The sequence below is a fragment of the Pantherophis guttatus genome, chromosome 1 (assembly GCF_059756535.1).
Source record: "Pantherophis guttatus breed Tessera chromosome 1, ASM5975653v1, whole genome shotgun sequence".
Taxonomy (NCBI): Eukaryota; Metazoa; Chordata; class Lepidosauria; order Squamata; family Colubridae; genus Pantherophis; species Pantherophis guttatus.
The window spans coordinates 305,628,160-305,653,663 of NC_142063.1; the positions used below are offsets into that span (position 1 = coordinate 305,628,160).

The following is a 25,504-nucleotide window of genomic DNA, read 5'->3' on the forward strand; positions in this document are numbered from 1 at the left end:
GACTACAGCTATAACCTTGTAACCTACTAAATACAGCCTGAAAGATTCAGGGGTGTGGCTATCCTGAATCTCCCCCCCCCTCCTCCACAGGGTGGGTTCTACTTACTTTTACCACCAGTTCGCATCTCGCCTGTGTGCTTATGCACATGCACAGATCACCTATGATGACGTCCAGGTCAGTGGGCAGAGCCTCCTGCCGGTTTTACTATCGGTTCTTGCGAACTGATCTGAACTGGGGGCAACCCACCACTGCTCCTCCAGATTGGGACTGCATAGTCTTCTCTCCAATGATATTTGCTGTACACCACCCAGACTCACTCCTGGTATTCCGTGGTCATGCGACCTAGATTAATGATGTTTTTTTGCCAGTTCCTGGCCTTTTCAACTGGTTTCCGGTAAAAAAAGAATGCCCACAGGAATGCATTGATTTACTTAACAACCACCACATTCACTTAATGGCTACAGCATTTGCTTAACAACAGCTCCAAAAACGTCATAAAATCAGGTCTGGTCACATGATTGTCTCGATTTACACCATCATCACTTATAGTGGAAATTCTGGACTCTGTTACAACATACAGTAAGTCAAGGGCTACCTGTATTTATTTGTGTATCATATACAGACAACTGCATAACTTTATGAAATTCTGGGAAGTGTACAACATTAAAAAAGAACCCCAAGAACCACAATAAGAATAATAACTTTATTGTCATTGTATGTATATACACAATATACCCATACAACGAAATTCACTTAACACCCAAAGACCAGGTCCAACACACATAACAATCCCCAAACACACTCCCACCCAGCACAATTCCCCACCCCTAAACCACCCAAACATCCACACAACAGACCAAGTAATACTGTCCAACAGCTCACTGATGGTGGCCCTTTAGTTCATTGTTGAGTGCAATTATAGCTCTGGGATAAAAACTATTCAGAAAACGTGTGGTCCGAGTTTTAATTGTTCTGTATCTTTTGCCAGAAGGCAACAGTCCAAAAAGATTATAAGCAGGATGGGAAGAGTCTCTGAGAATGTTATGCAACTTTCTCAAACAGCGAGATTCGAAGATGTCGCCCAGGGCTGGTAGCTGGAGTCCGATAATATTCTGGGCAGTTTTAATGATTCTCTGTAGAGATTTTTTCTCTTCTACAGAGCTGCTCTCATACCATGCAAGAATGCCGTATGTCAGGACACTCTCAATTGTGCTGCGATAGTAGGACGTAGTAGTAGATGCTGAGATAGATTTATCTTCCTGAGCATTCTCAGGAAGTATAGCCTCTTCTGTAAAACAGAAAGAATTGTGCACCTTTGAGGGAAAAAACCATTCAAACTAACAGGTAACACCAAAGCAGAAGGATTGCCATTCATCCTAACTCAAGATCTGGAGGGAATTTTTTTTTATTTGGAATTTTTTTTTCAGCCTGGTTATGGCAGAGGCCATACAGGTCTTTGAGGAGATACTATTTCTGAGGCACTATGACAGATCGGGTTAAAAGGTCTAAATTCACTCAACTATATAACCTCCAGCTCTGTTAGGTTTCTCTAGGTAGAGAAGATTATGGGGATGGTTGCACAAAGTGAGAACTAATTGATGGTTAGTACTTTTCAGCATGGCATTGAAGAGTCACTGTTGCTGTCTTCACAGGCTTGGCACTGGAACGCTCACCCAATTCCATTGCTTCCCAAGTCCGGCTGTTAGAAAGAGAAGAGGAAGTCATGACTTGCTTTGAAAGGGCATGTGTAATTGCTCAGATTTTCCTGCAAGAAATGGAGAAGGTAAATAAGTGTCAGCTCAAAGGAGCCCCCCTTAGCATTTCCCAAGGATTTGTATCACTGTTTCACTTTTTCTCCATTAAACGAAAGCCAGGAAATGTGCCAAATTATATACTCTGAGACCCTGCCTGATGTTCAGTTTTATTACGTTCTCCCTCCAATGTGCTCAAGATGTTGCTCTCTTTTGCTCATATAATACTTCTCTGAGGTGGTTAAGTCCAAATAGCCCAAGACTTCATGCGCACAAGCTGAATGGGAATTTGAATCAGACCCCTGTACGTAATTTTATATTTTAGCATCACATTTTGCCAGCTTTCTCAATATTGAATTTCAGAACACAGGTTTGAAAAATCACTAAAATGCCACAGATAAAAATTTAAGATTCTGAGGAAAAATGCCAGATTTTGAACAATACACGCTACCGTGTTTTCCCAAAAATAAGACCCTGTCTTATATTTTTTTGAACCCTGAAATAAGCGCTTGGCCTTATTGCCATGCACTCAAAAGCCCGATTGGGCTTATTATCAGGGGATCTCTTATTTTGGGGGAAACAGGATATATCAGCTGTACTTTATGCAAAACCAGGTTATATACCTTTACTGTACAGTATTTATCTAAAATGAAGATTATTTTTTTCCCTACAATCAATTTACCTTTAAAATTGGAAGGTCATCTTAGCTCAATTAGAAATCTGATAATGGGTACATACCAAGTTCCTCTTTTGTTTTGTATATTGGGGTCAGGAATTATCTTAAACTCAAGATAATTCAAATTAAATTATTTTACATTTGAGTAAAGAAAAATCTTCAAGTCATATTCAATTCCTGATCCACCCATGGTATTTTCTTGGCAGCAATATGGAAGTGGGATTGCCATAATCTTCTAGGATGTTTTAATTCGTGCATTTAGCAGCATCCCATTGAGCTACTAAGTAAGTTTGATCCTCTTTAGCTTTTTTGTGATCAATCAAGATTGATGTGCATCCACAAAAGGGACAATGTGCATCTTTACGTTACCATGCAAATACAGTAGCTTCACGTAGAAGATGGGAAGATTTAATTGTAACTGACACAGTCTGACATCATTGCAGATTGCAAATTGCTGCAGATGTTATTGTGCTGCCCAGCTGGTAAAGATGGTAATCTAATTACAGACTACTGAATAATCTATTAGGTCTGTTCAGTTGCTTGGATTTGAAGGTGCTTTGGACTGTGCATGGGACTAATGCAATATCCACTGTCAGTGCCTTAAACCAAATGTCTGTAGAGGTTGTCAGTCATCCAGGTCATGGTTGTCCCAAAGGTGCTTTTTCAGGAGGCGACTGGACTTCCTTGTTTTTTCTTTGAAAACGTTTTGCTTCTCATCCAAGAAGCTTCTTCAGCTCTGATTGGATGCTGGGGAATGGAAGGATTTATATTCCTTGCAGACAGCTGGTCATTTGCATTCTTTTAAATAGTCATTGAGGCCAATTGGGGGTTTATCTGTGTCCTCAGGGTCGCCTGAGTAGTGCTAATGGTTACAGACTACAGGAACAATTTGCACTACTCAGGTGACCCTGAGGACACAGATAAACCTCCAATTGGCCTCAATGACTATTTAAAAGAATGCAAATGACCAGCTGTCTGCAAGGAATATAAATCTCCAAGTGCTTCAACGACCCTCTAAAACAGGCCCTGTCAAACTGGCGGCCCTTGGGCCTGATGCGTCACATGCAGGCCATGCCCACCCCAGCTCCACGAGGGGAAAAAAAGTCATGGTATGTCACACGACAGCAATGTGACGCCGCGAGTTTGACATCCGTGCTCTAAAAGGAAGCAGATGACCAGCTGTCCGCAAGGAATATAAATCCTTCCATTCCCCACCATCCAGTCAGAGCTGAAAAAGCTTCTTGGGTGAGAAGCGAAACATCTTCAAAGAAAAAACAAGAAAGTCCAGTTGCCTTCTGAAAAAAGTACTTTTGGGACTTAAACAAAATCCATCTTTTGTAGTGAGATCAAACTACAGCTATGCTGGAAAAAAAATGCAGCAACTTTTAGGAGTTTCCAAGAGTACAAATGTCTCCATGCACTCCAAACCACTTTTTCCCCCTTCAAAACGTTTTTCCCTTCAAGGCACTGCACAGCCCTAATTTCGGGCTCATAGAAGGGGAAGCCTTGATTTGTAATCCATCCAATTTATGGGACCCAGGACTCAGATGCTTGACCACTTTTCTGTTTTTTCAGTTTCAGTTAAAGAATAGAAAGGAGGGAGCTGTTGAGCCTATAGTAGGCTACCACTTGTGGTTTCAGTTGTTCTTTTGTTTATAATTTGCGACTCTTAAATTATGTATATCTGTTTAGTATATTGCCAGAAATACAGAGGGAAATATAAGGCCACCCTTGTGAAACCAGCACAAAAAATGGCCAAACTATAAAGAAATAACAATTGTAATTAAAAGCAAATTTCAAATTATCTTTACCCCATTCCCTTTCCTTTATATTAGTCATTTTCTCTGATCTTTTGGAAGAATAGAATAAGCATTAAGCAAAATTATTGTTCATATTTACTGTATCTGTAATCTCTCTCTCTCTCTCCCCCCCCCTTCTATTACCAGAGCTTTAATAATACACATACAAGAAGCCTAAAAGGCAGTCATATGTCTTCCTTGGATTTTGAACTTCCTTACTTCCTGGAAGCAGCTCTGCAGAGTGCATATGTGGCTCATTTAAAGAGAGGGTAGGTATATAATAAACATGGTTTCACATAAAAAGCTTTGGAGGTTGTTCTGTTCAAAGCTACCTGTAGGTAATACAGGTAGTCCTCTACTTACAACCACAATTGAGCCCAAAATTTCTGTTGTTAAGTGAGAAAATTAGTTAAGTGAGTTTTGCCCCATTTTATGACTTTTCTTGCCACAGTTGTTCAGTTAATCACTGCAGTTAATAAGTTAGTAACCCAGTTGTTCTGTGAATCCAGCTTCCCCGTTGACTTTGCTTATCAGAAGGTCGTAAAAGTTGATCACCTGACCCCGGGGCACTGCAACTGTCATAAATATGAGTCAGTTGCCAAGCATCTGAATTTTGATCATGTGATGATAGGGATGCTGCAAAGGTTGTAAGTGAAGAACGATCATAAGTCCCTTTTTTCACTACCATTATAACTTTGAATGGTCACTAAACCAACTATTGTAAGTCAAGGACTACCTGTAAAAGATACAAGCAAGAATTGCTTGAAATTGCATGATGTTGTACATTCATATGAAATAAGGAGATGTTGAAGTAAGGTCCTTCACTTGTCCAATTTATGACTGAGTAGCAGGAATGGATTTGCTAGTCTTGCCGAGATGCAGGTAGTCCTCAACTTACAAAAGTTCGTTTAGTGACCGTTCAGAGTTACAACAGCACTGAAAAAAGTGGCATGGCCATTTTTCACAGTTAGACCTTTGCGGCATCCCCATGATCATGTGATCAAAATTCAGATGCTTGGCAACTTGTTTATATTTATGACCATTGCTGTGTTCCAAGGTCATGCGATGCCCTTTTGTGATCTTCTGGCAAGTGAAGTCAATGGGAAGGGCAGATTCACTTAACAACCGGGTTGCCAACTAATCAACTGCAGTGATTCATTTAACGGTGGCAAGAAAGGTCGTAAAATGGGAGAAAACTCACTTAACTAATGTCTCACTTAACCACAGAAATGTTGGGTGCAATTGTTGTCATAAGTTGAAGACTACCTGTCTTTGTTTTTGGCATTAATGAAAAAGGTGCCTTGGAGGCAAACAGGTTATATATGCATAAAGCACCTTCATCTAATTGCTAATTTTGTTTCAATGGTGGGTTGCTCCTGGTTCTGTCTGGCTCTTTAAAACCAGTAGTAAAAGCGGTGGGAGGCTCCGCCCACCCAGCCGGACGTCATAATTGACGATCTGCACATGCACAGAAGCACGCGCACGCGCTCCCATTGCAAACCGGTAGTAAAGGTAAGTAGAACCCCCCCCCCCGGTTTGTTTGAATACCCCTAAGTCAACCCTGTGTTCAATTGGCAGAAAGATGTACCACTGGTGTGTTTAAGAGTACAATACAAATCTTCATTTAATCACAAAAAAGGAAATATTAATTGTTAGAAGAGTTACCAGTCTAGGAGTCTAAATTACAAGAAAATTTAATTGTAATTCTCTCCCCACTGTTTTAATAGAGAGGATCAGTGCAGGAGATAAAAAAATAGATTGGTTTGGATCTCTTTTTTTCTCTCTGCCACAAGAGGGTGCCGACAGATCTCTTCACAAGCCAAGTAAACAAAATGTGGAAAGTGAAGTGGGTCACTTGATGTTCTTGTTAGATGAGTGATTTCTAAATGTGGTATGATTAGAGAAATGATTTTGTTTCTTAAGTTAAGAGTGGAAGTATGTAGAGTTCTCCTAAGTACAACAAATCCTTACAGGCTATGATGTGATTTCAGGGAATACAATTTTCTGGTATGTGAATTATGCGCCTGTGTGCATCTGTTTTCTTTCAGAGAGGCACTTCAAATTTGTTGACATCTCAAGTGCACATTTCTTGGTGTAAAATAAAATATTAACTGGTTTTCAGATTGAAGCAGGAGGAACTTCCATAGAAAGGTCATGGATTCTAGAGGTCTGCTGTGAAGTTTGCAGCATTCTTGATAAAAGGATAACCAGCTTCTGCTTAAATACATTCAGTGAAATAAAGGTTACCAAAGCAGCACAATATACAGCTGTTAGTATTCGGAGGTTTGTCTTCTCTATATAGATAAAATCTGCATAAGATAGGCTGTAGGTCATGGGGGAAAGTGGATTTACTATCAACAAAAATAATTTACAACATACCCTAAATTCAGGGAAAGAGATGTACAGATTCTCTGAACAAGGAATGGATAGCTAATCTAAGAATAGAAATTGGAAACTGTGGCACAGTTTTTTTCATTATTCCGTAGTAGTAAATAGAGATACATGTTAGGCTAAGAATTAAACTAGGTTTAATATAAATTTTTAAGTTCTCCAAATTAAGCTGGGGGGAAAAAAATGGTTCCACTAGTATGTTCTACCTTAGTGCAAGAGCTGAACATAAAGTAACATGCTTTATCTGCCATGTTTTATCCTCAGCATTATCCTGTGCAATAAGTTAGAGTGACATATGAACCCACAGTGCTAGACCTCTGTCTGACCACTCTTCTAGCCAGGCACAATGGGAGAAGGCACTGCCTTCTGACAAACCTTAAGTATAAAGTGTAAGTTCTTATCAGTCACCATCTGGGAAAGTATTCTTTGAAGATTTGCTGACTTGCCCTATTACTATAACCAGTGGTGGGTTTCAAAATTTTTTACTACCGGTTCTGTGGATGTGGCTTCATGGGCGTGGCTTCATGGGTGTGGCATGGCTTCATGGGCATGGCTTGGTGGGTATGGCAGGGGAAGGATACTGTAAAATCTCCATTCCCACCCCACTCCAGGGGAAGGTTACTGCATAATCCCCATTTCCTCCCGATCAGCTGGGACTCGGGAGGCAGAGAATAGATGGGGGTGGGGCCAGTCAGAATTTTTACTACTGGTTTTCCGAACTACTCAAAATTTCCCCTACCGGTTCTCCAGAACTGGTCAGAACCTGCCAAAACCCACTTCTGACTATAACCCAACCTGAGCATAAATGTGCATATGTATGTTTGCATATCAGAGGTGGGTTTCAGCAGGTTCTGACCAGTTCTGGAGAACCGGTAGCGGAAATTTTGAGTAATTCGGAGAACCGGTAAATACCACCTCTGACTGGCCCCATCCCAGGAGTGAAATCTAAAATTTCTTACTACCGGTTCTGTGGGCATGGCTTGGTGGTGGGGGAATGTGGGCATGGCCTTTTTTTAAAAAAACTTTTAAAACCATTTTTTCTACAACCTCTTTGGCTAAGAGGTTGTTAAAAAATGCTTTCAAAAGGCTCTGATGATCCAAGCTGAGTTCCCTGATCAGGGAACTCAGCTTGGATCATCAGAGCATTTAAAAAATCCTTTTTTTCTTTTAAATGCTCTGACGATCCAAGCTGAGTACCCTGAAAGCCTCTCCGATCAGGGAACTCAGCTTGGATCATCAGAGCATTTAAAAGAAAAAAAAACCTTTTTTTCTTTTAAATGCCTGACGAGCCACGCGATCATCAGAGGCTTTTTTTTTTTTTTTTACTTTTAAAAGCATTTTTTTGGCCGAAGTTGTAGAAAAAATGCTTTTAAAAGTAAAAAAAAAAGCCTCTGATGATCGCATGGCTCAGCTGGGCATGGGGGGGGACGGGGATTTTTGCTACCGGTTCTCTGAACCACCCGCCTCCATCGCTACCGGATCGGTAATCCGGTCCGAACCGGGAGCAATTCACCGCTGCCCCATCCCCATCTATTCTCTGCCTCCCAAGTCCCAGCTGATTGGGAGGAAATGGGGATTTTGCAGTAACCTTCCCCTGGAGTGGGAAGGGAATGGAGATTTTACAGTATCCTTCCCCTGCCATGCCACCAAGCCACGCCCACCAAGCCATGCCATGCCCACAACCGGTAGTAAATTTTTTTTGAAACCTATCACTTAATGCATATATGTATGGATGTACATATATTTAATGCAACAGAGATTCTTCTGTTGTTCATAATTCATGGACAATTCAGCCTTGCTTTTCACACTTGATTTTTTTTTTCTCCCTTTAGCAATATTATTCAAGGAATAAGAAATCTAAGAGAATTGTTAAGGACCATGGAAACAAAGGCTACTCTGAGCTTCAGAATGGTAAATTCAATCCCTGGATTCCACATTAACTCTCTTGGCAGGAGCCTGTAAACTAACCTCCCTACCTCCCTTTCTTCCTTTCTTCTTGGCACATAAGCTTGGTGTTGCAATTCTGAGTTAACTAACTGATTAATATGGTCAAATGGAATTTAACATACTTAACTTTGATGTTTTTTTCTACTACACAAGATTATTATAAAATCTAGATGGGAGAAAATTATGTAATTAGGCATCTCTGCCTAATGTAAACTTTAAAAAAAAATTGTCTTGCCACAATATGAGCCTTCCTTACGTTTCTGTAAAAGCAGCATACTGAGAGAGATGAAAGGAAGAACTGGAAAGGAAGAGGTTCGAAAGTTGCATTTGAACATATTGGATCAGAGGTTTGGAATTTGAGTTGACAATGGATCAACTTTTATTTTAGAGAGTTTCAGGATCCTTTTTTTCCTCCAAGAGCTATTTCAGTCAGCTTTGGTGTGTTTCTGGGAACATTTTTAGCAACAGCAACAGCAACTACAAATGTCAGGAATGGCAAGAAATATAGTCCCATCGTTCTAGCAACTGATGGTATGCTGAATGCCAGTTTTAGCATCCAAAGATGCTGCACTCACATCCAGATTGCTGCATAGTATGACCATTTATAACCATTTGCATGTCAAAATATTAATGTAAATTTTTTGCAGTATCAAAAGAATGAAGCATGGATCCTGCGTTCAGTCTGTTTCAAAACATGATGGCACCGTAAAAAAAGACTTACTTACTCTGAAACGAAAAACTATTCTATTTCAGATTAACGATCATATAAACTTGATTTTTCTTAGACCAGGGGAAAGTATTTTGCCTTTTTTTCCTCTGTTGATTAATGCAGTTACTGAAAATTGTTTATGTATGTAAGTTTGAAAAATGCCCAATACTACTACTGTAGCTTATGAGTGATTTTCAAGGGCAGTTCCATGTATGCCTCATTGGTCCATTCTTTTATGGGGGTGGGAGCAGGGGTGAAATGCTCCCAGTTCGGACCGGATTGCCTGATCCAGTAGCGATGGAGGCGGGTGGTTCGGAGAACCGGTAGCAAAAATCCCAGCCCCCCCCCATGCCCAGCTGAACCGCACAATCATCAGAGGCTTTTTTTTTTTACTTTTAAAAGCATTTTTTCTACAACCTCTTCGGCCGAAAAAATGCTTTTAAAAGTAAAAAAAAAAAGCCTCTGATGATTGTGTGGCTCAGCTGGGATCATCAAAGGCTTTTAAAAGAAAAAAAACTTTTTTTTCTTTTAAATGCCTCTGACGATCCAAGTTGAATTCCCTGATCGGCAGAGACTTTTTTTCTTTTAAATGCCTCTAACAATCAGACAACTCACTTGGATCGTCAGAGGCATTTAAAAGAAAAAAAAGTCTCTGCCGATCAGGCAACTCAGCTGGGATCGTCAGAGCCTTTTGAAAGCATTTTTTACAACCTCTTTGCTGAAGAGATTGTAGAAAAAATGGTTTTAAAAGTTAAAAAAAAAAAACTGGCCATGCCCACCCAGTCACATTACCCCTCCCCCCACCAAGCCACGCCCACAGAACCAGTAATAACAAATTTTAGATTTTACCACTGGGTGGGAGGTGGGGGGAGAAGAGAAGTGCAGAGTGATAGAAAAACTTAAGTACAAATATGCTATGTAAAAGATGAAAAATTCATTATTTTACTATCTCTTCATAGGGAAATTCTGTATGGAGCAAATTTGTCGGTGATTCTTGTTTTCCCTTTGATCCAGAGAGTTCTGAGGAGCTGATGGCTCTTCTTGTTGCTGTGGTTAATTGGCTTTGCTAAAGTGGAGCCATCTTCAGTCCTCCATTGCTTCCCTGGAAGTCTACAATAGTCCATTCTTGGGGCGTTTAGGGAATGACCCACTTAATAAAGGAACAGGTGCAAATGTCACACTAGATATATCTGTGAAAAATCCCTCTTGGCCATAGCTGCTACCTACTCTTCAAGCAGAAGTTCTGAGTCCCAGATGACTCCAGATTGTGCAACAATCTTGATTGGAATAATGCAGCTCCATCCAAGATTAACAATGGGGGCTATTGAGACCAGAGGACTGAAATATTCATAGCTACTTGGTCTTTTCAGGATTGAGTCTAAGTTTATTTCTCCTCATCCAGGCCTGCAAAGCCTCCAGACACTGGGACACAGCATCAGCATCTCTTGCAAGCTATGTAATTGGGTATCATCTGCATAATGATAACATTGGACTCTGAACCAATGGATGACTTCAACCAGTAGTTTCATGTAAAACTTGAGCAGGCGGAGAGAAAGTGTCAAGCTCTGTGGCACCCCACCAGCAAGGGGCCATATATTTGATTTCTTCTCCTCCATCCATGCAGATTGGCCTGTGAAAGGCGAACCAGAACAATACCACAACGTGGTGTCTCTCCCTCTCAGTCCCTTCATTATGTAGAGAAGAATATTGTGGGTAGTGATATTGAATTCTATTTCTTACAGAGTTCTCTGGAGCTCTTTATCATGTCATCTTCTCAACAATCTTTCCTAAAAAGAGAAGAATTGTCCAGGATGATTAGGTCCAGTGATGGCTTCTTGAGGGGACAGAATATCACTCCTTCAGAGCTGAAAGGCCACCCTGTTTCTTAAAAAAGAAAGCTTTAAGACAAGCATGGGTTCTTTTTGTGACATGACTGTCACTGCCTCTCCCCTCATAATATAAACTCTAATACCATGCTTGCAATAATGGGCTTAACCTGGATTAAAAAAAATAAAAACCCAAATCTTGTGCATCCTCCAGACTTCAAGAAACTATTGTTCTTGCCCCAATGTTTGTAAATAATAATGATTATTGCAAACATGGTATTTCCCAACCTGTTCTTCAAAAGGGCTTCAGCTCCCTTAAGAGGTATTCCTAGAATTCTGAGCACTTTCCACACTGGGGGATGGAAGGCTGAATATCTGGGAGCATGCAAGTTGGAGCTGTGCTATCATGTCCAAGAATGCTGTGTGGTGCCATACTTCCACCCACATTGTGGCCTGTGCAGCCCCCAGTCACAACCAGGTTGCTCATTCTTGGATTTTTTTTAATTATGTCATAGTACTGTAACTAGGACAGTGATCCCTCACACTAATGGAATAATGTTAAATGGCAAATGGACCAAGTACAGCACATTCACACACAAGAAATCTGGGTCACACCCATTCAAAGAGCATCAGCTGATGGCATTTGAGGGCCATCTTGTGACTGAAATCCACTGACTACCACTTGGTAGTTTGGTGAGCATAAAATGTGCTGTAGCTGGAAGGTTCAGGATTATAGCTGGAGGCAACGGAATCAAAATGATTCTCCAGTTTTATGAATGAGATAATCAAGGAACCAATGGAACTTATAGATGCAGTGAGAAAAATAGTAGAGGCAATCAGAGGATTAAGTCCTAATTATTGTTAATAATCACAGCTTAACATTTATATGTACCCTTTATTGTGCTTAATAAAAAATGAAAGCCAAAAAATCTAATATCTTCTCCTGGACTAAGCTGGAGGGGAAAAGCACACAATGCTGAGTTGCATTGTGACATTTTAATATAATCACCTTTACCATAATATATTAACAGTATCATTATTTCTGATTTTTAATATGTCCTGGAAGGATAAAGTCTTGGATTCTTGCATTGTGCTACCATTAATTTTAATAATTTGTTTTAATATTATGGACATAAAAATTTTGAGGTAGAATTAACCTGTTAATTAATTTGGAATGTTGAATGGTAGTGTGTAAATTTTACTTGTGGCCAGAAAATGTATTCTAAGTAGAAAAATGCTTCTTTGCTTTGCCAGAAGCTAATATAAATAAAATATAGAGTTACTTTTTGCCTGGTGTTATTCATAACAAAAGTGAAACAAACTAATATCACTGTTGAATTGTGCAATAAAGAAAACACCCACTGAGAGAACAGGAAGTAGATGTTTTTAGAGGAAAGTTCAATTTTCAAACAACATTTACCATCACTGTCTGTACTGAAGTGCCATAAAAGCCTAAATACAAACATATAAGGTACGCATGCTAACACCCACAAATACATTTAGTGAGGAGCAGAAATTATTGTGTTGGCCTCTTTAGAGCTCCCTCCCACTTACAATTGTTTATTCCTTCTTGTGCAACTCAATGGATACCATGTTTTATACCGCTCATAGCATAAGGAAATCTGTCCTTTTTAAGAGTTTTTAAGAACGTATTTTTCAGTTTCTTTCCATTCTTCACCAGACAGCTACCAAACAACTGGCAGAGCTTCTCCTTCACTCCCTAAGTGAAGATTGTTACTGGAGTCCCTTATCTGACCCACTTCCTGAGTTCATGAAGAAAGAGGACAATGCTTATATTTGTACCACCTTACGCCGAAGACTACAGCTACACGCTGGAGATAAGTACGGACCTAGGAGCTTACAGAATTTTTAAAACATTTTAACTACTGAAGAGGGAGAGAGCTATTAATTAGAAATAATAGCCAGGTCTTCTGTTAGAGGTCTCTGGTAATAGTTTTAGCAAAAAAAAAAAAAAGCTAAACTCTCTATCTGGAGTTTTAAATCAATTTAATACCTACTCTTTCTATGCACTTCAGTGCATAGAACAAATACTAAGTAAAACACCCTATGTGAAATATATCACTACACAGAATAACACCAGAAATTAAAATAACAATAAAAATTAATTTTTAAAGGCTTTTAAAATTCCTTTACGTTAATAGATCAATTGAACAGAGAAAGGCAAATGGAAGTTTGCCAGTGTCACTGAGTAGAGGATCTCCTAAAATGAATGACTCAGTCATATTAATAGAGATAATGCCACACATATGTTGCTGGAAATATGAGGGGGCCAAATCAGACAAGGTCCTGGAATTCATCAGTCAACCAGCTCTTTCTGAAGGATCATCCCTCAATTGCAAGGTTCATGTGCAGGCAATCTGGCCCCCAAATGCTTCAGAGTCAATACAGTCAGAACACCCAGGAGCTAAATTCTTTCATGAATAAAGAGTTTTTGACCAATCATTTGCTCTCCCTTGTCACAGATGAGTTATCACCTCTATAGCTTTTAGTCATTCCAGTCTGAAGAAACGATTATATAACGAATTAATCATGCATGAGATGTTTCACATTACTAATCCTGTGGTGCTATTAACAAGAGTCTCCCATGAGCATAATTCTTATTGTTGCTTATATTTTGAAAAAGCCTGTTTGTCTTTCAGCATCTATAGCCCCCATGACAACGTTGAAGAAGCTCTCCTCCTCCTCCTGATCAGCGAATCCATGGTAAGCAAAATAAAAATAGCTATAATAATCACCATTATGCTTTTATGAAGGGAATTCCAGGTGTCTTTTCTAAGCTATAAATTCAATTCATGTCCACAAAAGCATACCTATGGATTGAACATAAAACAATCACTTCCGATACAGACGAATTGGCTGTTGTTGTTTTTTTAAAGCATCACTGAATGGTGCCCAATTTTAAATAAGTATTGAATGAATTGCCTGAAAAATGTAATAGAAAATGTGTTTCAATCTGGTGAATCTTTCTTAGTGTCACAGGGGGACAATTTTTTTCCATCCCGATCCAAAATAGGCTTAATGAGAAAGCAGTCTTTTGTTTGTTTGTTTAAAAAAATTCTGAACCCATTTTCTTGCTCTTGATGGATTTATGGTGATACATCTCTGGAGAAGGAAGACAGACTTTGTAATGCTTTTCTAAGAATTAAATAAGCAAAATAAACAGCAGGAGATTATACTACAGAACTGGCTTTATGGTGACTGTACAGAAAATTCCCAAGAGTTCATTCCCAAGACTAAAATCCTAAACAGTTACATGAGAATTTGTTTCATTTTAGTTGGAGGCTGAAGAAACTGAGGTGATGCTTTAGGCAGCTGACTGCAGGTGTTGTGAAAAGCTAGCTACTTGTTAGTCATTTATAATGCAATCCTAAAATTTATTCAGAGCACTTCCAACAATTCAGCAGTTTAATACTTCTAGTGCCCTGTTTGTTGTAGCCTGGCAGCTTAGAATTGAGAACTGAGAGGTGCTTTTTGCCTTTCCTATTCAAATAAATAAAAATATTCCATTGTGTCCAATATAAGTGGTTGTGAGTAGGCCCATTCTGAGCTGCAGCTCTTGGATCTTGCCTTAGCTTGATGTGTTTGGAAGCCATTTATAGTAGCAGAGAGAAGGACAATGGCTTGTGTATACCAGTATCAAAATGACTGGCCTTGAATGCAAGGGGGGACTGCAGTTTGCTGTTTGGATATTTTTAGGCAAGTATCATACTGTATTTATTTTGTATTATATAATAGCAATAGTACTTTACAGTGCTTTACAGCCCTCTCTAGGTGGTTTACAGAGTCAGCATATTGCCCCCAACAATCTGGGTCCTCATTTTACCCACTTCGGAAGGATGAGTCAACCTTGAGCCTGGTGAGATTTGAACTGCCAAATTGTAGGCAGCCGGCAGTCAGCAGTCAGCAGAAATAGCCTGCAGTACTGCACTCTAACCACTGCATCACCACGGCTCATAATGTTATATTACGAATGAATACAATTGTATAAATGCATATCATAATGTACGATACATTACAGTGTACTGTGTAATGCTTGTATTAGAGCAGTTTTATATGTTTCTGAAATATATGCAAATGTGAATTATTCAGACTTACTTGGGAGCAATTGTTTTGGGCAGGTTCATCTTCAGACAACTGAGAATCAAATAGATGGAACTGACATATTTTTCTTTGATTAAAAGCACTTTTATGGTGGTTGAATGGGATGATGGAATCAAGGGTACATCATGACTGGAAGGTGGCTTTCCTGGGAGGTCATCTATTAAACTTAAATCACACCATTTTTACATTTCCTCCCAACTATAGAGGGAAGATGAGAACAGGGATGTCCTCAGGGTATGTGTCAGTGTATTGATTAATACATACCAGTATATACATTGATTGATGTAAAATCAGTCAGAGATTTGATTGCAACCATCATAGTTGCTACCTTGATATTTTTAGTACACCCTGCAGACACTGCTGGATTGGGCTAAAAGTTTCTTAACCTTTAGTTGATTTTAAAACTCTGTACCTCCACGAAAGTAAAAGAATGGGACATAAATCTGGCCAACCTTCTGATCAAAGGCTGTAGAAGAATTAGTTTCTTTAAAGACTGAGGAATTGCCTCATTGCTCATAAAAACTTTGGACTTTTGGCTGCAAGACATTGTGTTTCCAGTTATGTTGTGGGCCAAGGCAAATACAAGATTTATGTTTGTAGATTCAAAAGAATGAATGTATTGTGCCTACTATTTTTGATTTCACTTTATCTTTTGTATTGTCTTCCAATCTAAATTTTATTTTGCCCATATTGAATTTTTTGAAAAGAACCAGTGCTTTTAGTAAAACAGCAGGATTCCTGAAATGCTAATAGTATAGATCAACTGGGTACCATTACCTACAACAGCTGTGTTAATGAACACAGCCTTTGCAAAATGTGGTTTAAGGGAATTTCTGAGGCTTGCAAGCTTAATTGCTCATGAGAGTTACAATCCAATTACTTTGAGGCAAAATAATTGTTTACATGTTCATATAGTGTGAATAGATATACCATGATGTATTTCATATTTCTTTTGCAATCTATGATAGCTGTATATTTACATGTACTGTTAAAAGGCCACATTAACACACTTTTCTCACATTCCTGAGTCAGGAGTTATTTCTACATAAACTGTGCTGTCCCCATAACCCATCATTATCACATCTCAGCGAAGAAATCAGGCAATGTTGCTACCCACATATAGTCTAATATGGAATACTTTCAGAGTGGGGTCTGATGGGTTCTAGACTCAATGTCATGTATCAGTTGGAAAACTAACCACCACCAATTGCTTTCCTGAACATTAGTGTCAAGCATCTTGCAATCAAAAAGACATGTTTCTCACATATTTAGAGTAGACAATTTTATTACAGTGAGAAAGGAATTAGGTTATAGAATCTTGGAGACTTGATATGTATAACTTGGCCATTTATTGAATCAGGTTTCACCTAATCTGTACTTGTACCTTTGTTTTTTCCTGCCTAGGTGTAAGCCCTTGTTTTTCTCCACATTAAATTTCATGTTGTTGGATAGGGCCCATTGTTCAAGTCTGTCAAGATCTTTTTGGATCCTGAGTTTGTCTTCTGGATTGTATCATTTCAAATCAGATTTCTTCCAGCAGCTATGAATCTTTCCTCTTTTTTATTATTTTAAAACTTACTATTTATTATTATTTTATTTTTATGGCCTTTTCTGGTTTTATACCTGTCTATTTTCTTTCTTCTCCCATTTGGGCCTTTTCCTGAAAAGGGATCCTTGCCTTTCCTAACCAGTTGTTCATTATTAAAAACAACCTCACCTTCCTGAATCTGTTTCAAAGTGTGACAGGTAGAATTTGATTTTTTGTATTTTATGTTTGATATGTTGGTTTTATGTTTTTACTTGAAAGACAACTTTTGGATGCTTTCAGGGTCTCCTCCATCACAATGCATCTTCCCCTGAAGACTTTCTCTTTCCTTCTACCTCAGAAATGAGGACCAACTGACCACATCATCACAAAGACTGGCCCTGCCGATCTCTAGAGCTGAAATAATTTTGTTCTTCTGATCAGCCTTGATGCCTTCCAACCTTGGTGGACATCAGTTTCTGTGTGGACTGTGCTGCTAAGGTTAATAAAATTGTGATTCATCACGTACTCAGAAAACCCCCCAAACTAGAAATGGTAGACTTTTAAAGCCTTGATCTTAATCTCTTGATTTCCTGGAAGATCTGCATTCAGTCTACCATGACTTTGATAGTCCTATCAAAAAGAGAAATATGCTGCAAAAACAAGGTCTTTCTCACAGCCAAAGCCAAAACGGCCATAGAAGTTCAGTGCCTAGTGATTGGTCAGGGAAGGGATATTCCCCCAGTGGACTTAATAGGGTAATTGGAGATGAGCAGCAGCATCCCCAACCTCATCCTTAAGGTGCCCTATATTGTCCACATGGGAGATCTGAGTCAGGACACCACTCCAAACCAGAACAGCTAAAGATAACCTGAAGCTGTTTCAGTGGAAGGGTGATGATGAGTAGAAGGTAATGTCCCTCAAAAATAGCCTGTATAGTGTTTGTACGATTGAAAGCAGGTTGTGAGAATGAGCCTTAAATATAGTTCAACAGAATTAGTCAACACCTTTGGCTGGTTAGTCTTGCAAAAAAAATTATATGAGATTATGAAGATGCTTTACTATGGGAAATCTTATTTTTAATATTTATTTATTTTAAGGACATGAGTCACAACTTTTTCGTTTCCAAACATCCAATTGTGTAAAATCTTTCTTTTGTTTTCACACTGCCGATTTTAAGGCCTTGAATAAATCAAATGTATTTAGCTGCATGCATAAATATGCAGTGCCTCATGCTTACAGAATGCATGGTGAAACCAAGTCCTTGGTGCAAATAAAAAAGCTGTCCTCAAAAAACACTCCAAGCCTGTTTTAATTGTATACACCCTCCAGAGACTTTTGCAGTTAGTTCCAGATGCTGCTTAATATTAGCAGGAATTAGAAATGGAGTTAGAAAAGGAACATTTTTCCCATCAACACTTTCTTCTCTTTCTCCCGCTCTCACCACCTCCACAAAATCCGCAATCATTTTGCAATGTTTCAATTTACATATAGAAAATCATTTTTTCTTCTTTGGTACCTTCAAGTACAATTCATATAACTGTTATGGGCCACGTTCGTGGCATTGATTTTCACTTTACTGGTTAGCTAATGTGTTCCTTTCAATTTAATATTTCCCTGACCTGCTGCACACTAGCACAAGGGATCACAAGGTTACTAAGATAAGAATGGCTGCCGCCTCTCTTCTTATTTGAAACAAGCAGTCTCTGGCTAATTCTAATGAATATTGTGTCGAATGTAAGAAGAGCTTGAAATAATTCATACAAAGTATCATGGACACCTGGCATTTGATCTTGGAAAAACTGTTCTTATTTATTATTTACTTATTCAATTTAACCCCTTCTATTCAAAAGGCATATTTTCTGGCTCAGTTAAATAGGATTCTTATAATTAATGGGTGATTTATGTCAGAGAAAAAGAGAGACAAATTGAGATCTCTGGTACATAGGAATTTACAGATAAGACTCAACAGTATTGTTTATTCCAGCAGTAAGTAATTACTAGATTCCAGAAGCTGTTGGACCCCAATTCCCATCAGCCCCATCTGACAGAGCTTACATTTGAAGGACTGCTAATTCCCTGGTCCCTGTTTATTCCGATTTGGAGCTGAGCTCTAAAAACCAGGGGTTTTTCTACCACTTGAACAATTATACTTAAATTGGTGAGAAGCCCAGCTGAATCTACAGATTCCTAATATATATGAATGCATATCCTGTATTTGCTACATGCTGCCAATGCATATTATGAGTATAATTTTCAGCAAATTATGCTCCTCTTGTCTCCCCATTGATGAATTCTAAAATAAAGAGAAATTGAGTACATTTATGTGTAGGAAGACTATGAACTTTGTTTCACTCTGATAAATGTCAATGGAGAGAATCGTGGTTGTCCGGGTCATGGTTGTCCCAAAGGTGCTTTTTCCAAAAGGCAACTGAACTTGAAAATGTTTCTTTGAAAATATTTCACTTCTCATCCAAGAAGCTTCTTCAGTTCTAACTGACTGGTGGGCAATGGAAGGATTTATATTCTTTGTAGTCATCTGATCATTAGCACTCTGAAGGTTGATCATTAGCTCTCTGAGAGTTGTTGATTCGAAGGTTTATCTGTATCCTCAAAATCACCTGAACCAGAATGTGAATGGGTGTGGAACCTTCTTGGGACTGCTGAAAGGACTGTGTGGTAAACAGGAGATAGGTGGTGTTATACCCCTCACCCTCTGCTGAGGAAAAGCTGTTCAGTTTTGACATAGATGGCTTCTTTGACCCCTCTTTCTAATCAGTGCTACTCTCTGTCCAGAATGTCTTCAAAAGAGTGACTTTTGTCTTTCAAATGCGGATGGACTGCTAAATCTTGTCCTGATGATTTTGTTCTCTTGTGTTGTGCCATGAGTTTGTGAAGTGGTTGTTTTGTTTCCCCAATGTATAGGTCTGCACATGTCTTGCTGCATTGCACTGCATATACCACATTGCTCAGTTTGTGTCTGGTGTTTTGTCCTTGGGGTGGACAAGCTTCTGACTTAATGTATAATTAAGTTTAAAGTGTGCCTGTATATTGAAAATGCTCCTGAGATTTTCAAATATTCCTGCAACATATAGAATTACAATATGCTCCATTTGTTGTTTTCTTTTTCTTTTTTTTGTCTGCTGGATCTTTTTGTGGATTTCTGGATTTCACTCTGGTATTTTGGACAGATTCCTGGGATCTGAATTCTAGTTGTGTTCCCTTTGCACAATGCCCAGTCTGGCCCATAATTCACCAAGTCTTTAGATGGAGTTACATGTATCTTTTATTTTTGGTAATCCCCAAAATTATGGTAATTTGCTCATTCAAGCAAATATTTTAAAGGCATTCTGTGTGCTAAGGCATTCTATGCTAAGGCATTGCTTTAACATTCCTAGTTTGGCTCACTGACAAATGCTCAAAATAGCTGACTGTGATGTGAGGCTGATTACCAGTTTTCAGAACATGTGGGGGTTTGTTCAGTGCAGCTATTTTTCACAAATCACTGGTACAGCAGTGTAACTGATGCAGAAACTTTTAAATAGTACAGTATACAAAATGGAAAGATGTTAATTAACTCTGTTGATTATTATGCACATCTATATATCTCAACATACTGTATCTCAGTGTGTGTCTTTTAAATTTTCTTTTACTCTGGGATAAAGAAGTACTGTTGATTATGATACACAAAAGAATAATTTCCAAAGCAACTTTCGTTTCTTATCCTTCATCAAATAAGTTACATATGTCTTTGTCACACAAGGTCCTTCAGTTTTATTTGTGGTTCTGGAAGCTGAACATTGATGGTCAGTTTCCTGTCACATTGGGATGGGCAGAAGTAAAAATTATACCGTAAGAACTAAATAGTTAGATCATAGTTAAAATCACAAAAAAGCAAAACAAACCAAAAAACCCCACTGAAATTCCTCCCACTCATTTGTCCCCTAAAATTTCAGATCTGGTTTTTGGTGGTGAATGGTTTGCTTATTCCTTATCGTATAAAAACCAACCTACCTATCAGACGGTTAGCTCTATCTACCAGAATTATGTTAGAAATTAGTAATACATTATCTCTCAATCAATTTTATTTCTTCACTTGGGGTTTTTCTTTTGCTGAAATGTTAAATAATGAAATTCAGGAAGAGGATATAAGATGTCATGCTGTGCAGATGGTGTAGTACTAACAATTATGCAAACATAAAACTCTATAAGATAGTGGATGAAAATAAACCAAGACTTTGGTCAATTTTCTGGATGTAAAATTAGTAAACAGCCAGACATAAGCTTTTCACTTTTAATTTTCTTGGCTCTTGCTGAGCTAAGTGACCTCCAAAAATCTCAGAGCTGGCAGAAATGACCAACCCATCCACATAAATTTCACTGCCACAGTGGTTACAGCCATCTTTCAGTAATAATAAAACCATGAACAGAAATTAAACAGAGCCATCAGCCTCGTATTGAAAACAAATCCCAAGTAATTATTCACATGGGGGACAGATATGTCCATCCAGGGACAATATAGATTTAGACACAGGTATAGTTGTTTTCCATTTGAACACAGCAACATCTGAAGGAGGTGGGCCTGATATCTGCCTTTGGCTCAGGAGTTTTAAATTCTGCACCGCATGTTAAAATTATATTCAGTGGCTGATGCCTCTGAATATCAGTTGCTGAGGAATAGCAGTGAGAGAAGGTTGTTATACTCCATCTTGTATGTGGGCTTCCCAGAGGCTGCTGTTGGAAACAACAAGTTTATTTATTTATTTAATTTCTATACCGCCCTCCTCCCGAAGGACTCGGGGCGGTGTACAGCCAATTAAAACATAATATATATACATCAATTTAAAAACCAATTCAAAGTAATAAATAATTTTGGCTCAGAATTAAAACCTAATTAAAACACCCAATTTAAAATCATTCACAAAGATAGCCCAGCCTGGCGGAACAGTAGGGTTTTAAGAGCAGAGTGAAATACACAGAGATCAGAAATCTTACGTATTTCCGGGGGCAGTTCGTTCCAAAGTGCAGGAGCAGCCACAGAAAAGGCTCTCCCCCTGGGTGTCACTAGCCAACATAACTTGGCCGACGGCATCCTGAGGAGCCCCTCTCTGTGGGAGCGAACTGGCCGGTGGGAGGCTACTGGCGGCAGAAGTCGGTCTCAGAGGTACCCCGGCCGTAAGCCATGGAGCGCTTTAAAGGTGGTAACCAATACCTTGAATCGCACCCGGAAGACCACTGGGAGACAGTGCAGCTCGCACAGGAGAGGTGTTACATGGGCGTAACAGGTCGCGCCCATAACCACCCGCACAGCCACATTCTGGACCAGTTGGAGCCTCCGAGTACTCTTCAAGGGGAGCCCCATGTAAAGAGCATTACAGTAGTCCAGCCGGAAGGTGACAAGGGCATGAGTGACCATGCACAAGGCGTCCCGATCTAGAAAGGGTTGCAACTGGCGGATCAGGGGAACCTGATAAAAAGCCCCCCTGGCCACGGCCATCATATGCTTTTCTAAAGACAGCGGTGCATCCAGGAGGATGCCCAGATTGCGAGCCCTCTGTCTGGGGGGGAGAGATTCACCCCCAATAGTCTGTGATGGTGCCAGCTGACTATATCGGGGCGTCGGAAGCCACAGCCACTCAGTCTTGGAAGGGTTGAGTTTGAGCCTATTTCTCCCCATCCAGACCCGCACGGCCTCCAGGCAGCGGGACATCACATCAAGAGCATCGTTGGGGTGGTCTGTGGTGAAGATGTACAGCTGAGTGTCATCAGCATACTGATGGACTCTCACCCCAAAACCACAGATGATCTCACCCAGCGGCTTCACATAAATGTTGAACAGAAGGGGCGAGAGGACCGACCCTTGCGGCACCCCCCAATCGAGGCATCTCGAGGTCGACCTCTGCCCCCCGTCAACACAAACTGCGAGCGGTTGGAGAGGAAGGAGGAGAACCACCGTAGCACAGTGCCTCCTATTCCCAACCCCCTCAACCGCTGCAGCATGATACCATGGTTGATGGTATCAAAAGCCGCTGAGAGATCTAATAGGACCAGGACAGAGGAGCAACCCCTGTCCCGAGCCCTCCAGAGATCATCCACCAACGCGACCAATGCCGTTTCCGTGCTGTGCCCCTGCCTGAAGCCCGACTGGTACGGGTCCAAATAAGTAGCTTCATCCAGGTATTGGGGAAGTTGTTGTGCCACCACACTCAACAACCTTTGCCACAAAGCGAAGGTTGGAGACCGGACAATAATTAGATAAGATAGCCGGGTCCAGGGATGGCTTCTTGAGGAGGGGCCTCACCACCGCCTCTTTCAAAGCGGCGGGAAAGGCACCCTCACTCAAAGAAGCATTTATAATCCCCTGGAGCCAGCCTCGTGTAATCTCCTGGGAGGCCAGTACCAACCAGGAGGGACACGGGTCCAACAAACATGTGGCAGCACTAATCCTGCCCAGAATCCTGTCCACATCCTCAGGAGTCACAGGATCAAACCCTTCCCAGATAACATTCTGAAGACCTGCCCTGGTCTCCTCCCCTGGACTCACCCAGTTGGAGTCCAGGCCTTCCCGAATCTGAGCGACTTTATCATGCAGGAATTGTACAAAATCCTCAGCTCGACCCTGCAAGGGATCTTCCCACATTTCCCCCCGAAGAAGGGAGTGGGTCACCCTAAACAGAGCGGCTGGGCGATTCTCTGCAGATGCGATAAGAGCGGAAAAATAGTTAGATTTTGCCGCTTTTATTGCCACTAGGTAGGTCTTGATATACGCCCTCACCAGTGTTCGGTCAGAATCGGATTGACTAGTCCTCCAAATGCTCTCTAGGCGTCTTTTCCGACGCTTCATCTCTCTCAGCTCCTCGGAGAACCAAGGTGCTAACTGAGATTGGCATCGGGTCAGAGGCCGCAAAGGCACAATGCGGTCCAAGGCTTCGGCGGCCGCACTATCCCAAGTTGAATTCAACTAGGCCCTGAATTTAATCCAGCAAGGTTTTTCTTTTCCGTTTGCTCAAACATAATTGCTATTTTGGACCTCTTTGTGATTGAGGGATTTTAAAGAATATATACATAACCAGTCAGACATATTATGTTTATATTTATTTCTGAAATAAAACCAAGTGTGAATTTGAAAAGGACTGTTGTAGTGTAAAACAACCCTAAGACTCATAGACTGGGAACATTAAGTGTTTCATAGACTAAAATGATGGGCAAAGATAAGTAAGAAATAATAAGATTAAATTGCAGGATAATTATATTTGAATGTCAGTTCAGAGAACAGCAGACATTGCAAAAAGACTTTTATGACTATTATTATCGGTTCACATTTTTTTTCAATATAAGACAATACTGTACTGTTTCTGGGCTTTCTCTTTGTAATCTTTCAATAGTCTTGAAAATATCAGTTGCTGCAATGTTTTCTTGGGCCCATAAAAAGAGCTGAAAACCTTTCTAAGATACTTTTGGTCTTCTTTTAAAACGTTTGAATTCATTCCCAGGCAAACCAGGATGCAGTAATCAGCCGGGCTCCTGATCAGAAAGATGATCGAGCCATCAGTCTCCAGAGTACATCAGCAGTTTATGATCTCCTGAGTATCACTCTGGGCAGAAGAGGACAGTATGTCATGCTTTCTGAGGTATTTTTTTGTTTATTTGGTGCCGCCCAACCGCAGAGTGGCTCACACTAGAATAAGCAAAATATAAAACAAAATAATAAAAACAAAACCATACAACTGATAAACCAGAAAAATAGGAAAGGAATGAGATAATGAATCCAGCAAACCCCACAGAAAATATACCACCACCAGGAGGTTCCAACCACTTCACTCCAAGGCCTGACTGAACATCCAGGTCTTTAAGACTCTCCAGAACATTATCAGGGTGAGAGCCATCCTTCTCAGAGGCAACAGCACTCCAGAAGGCAGCTGCCATGACAAAGTAGAGATATGCTTCCTGGGTCCTGATAGATTACTTTGTTTGATTGAAGGAACCTGGAGCATGCCAACCCTGTCAGCTCATATTGGCTGGGCAGAAGCAAGCTAGCAACCAATACAACTTGCAGACCAGAATTATCACAATCAGGAGAAGTTGGAGCTTCTGAGTTGTCTTTCAGGGTAAAACTGATGTAGAGCTCATTGAAATAGTCAACCTGTGTGAGATGATTAGGCTGTGAGTGACTATCTAAAGGGTTTCCTGGTCCAAGAGAGGATGCAATTGGTATACCAGGTGAAGTATATTTTGTATTTCTGGGTCCCTCTGTCAACCCTGAAGCTGACCTGACCGGAGCCATCTTGGAGCTTCAATGTTGCCGCACTGGAGCTGAGGGATAGGGAGGAAGAATTAGAGATACCTGGGATTTGTAACCAAAGTAAAATACTTTCTCTTGGGAACCAAGGACATTCTCACACCTGGACCGTGGAAGGAGGAGTGAGGTCACAGGCAACCAGAGAGTGTTTTGATTGGACCATGTGACTTATTGTTTGGAGTTGAGGGAAAACTTTCTCTTTTAATTAGGTGAAAACTGTGGGAACCTTCAAAGTCGGTTTTCCCCAGATTTGTGCCAATATGGTATCTCCAATAAAGCTATTCTTTGAGGGATTCATCTGCCTCGGAGTTTTGCTTGCTATGGGACTATTTTTTGGAACCTTGACATTAAACCGATTCTGAAGGGTCCCGAGGTTTTATACATTTGCTAAATTTGTGATATTTTATAAACATTAAGCCCCCCCCAAAAAAAATCATATTGTAAGTGTTTACATTTAC

General features: G+C 40.0%; 1 protein-coding gene across 2 annotated transcripts in view; it reads left to right on the plus strand.

The window, feature by feature from the left end:
* The window catches only part of TTC7A (tetratricopeptide repeat domain 7A), a 177,810-nt gene that overhangs the window by 15,578 nt on the left and 136,728 nt on the right, over positions 1-25,504 (plus strand). For both annotated transcript variants that reach the window (XM_034427621.3, XM_034427623.3), the window contains exons 4-9: positions 1,654-1,784; positions 4,375-4,496; positions 8,451-8,529; positions 12,782-12,942; positions 13,761-13,824; positions 24,241-24,378. In XM_034427621.3, coding sequence (XP_034283512.1) covers positions 1,654-1,784; positions 4,375-4,496; positions 8,451-8,529; positions 12,782-12,942; positions 13,761-13,824; positions 24,241-24,378 — 695 coding nt within the window. The remainder of the gene's footprint in view (positions 1-1,653; positions 1,785-4,374; positions 4,497-8,450; positions 8,530-12,781; positions 12,943-13,760; positions 13,825-24,240; positions 24,379-25,504) is intronic.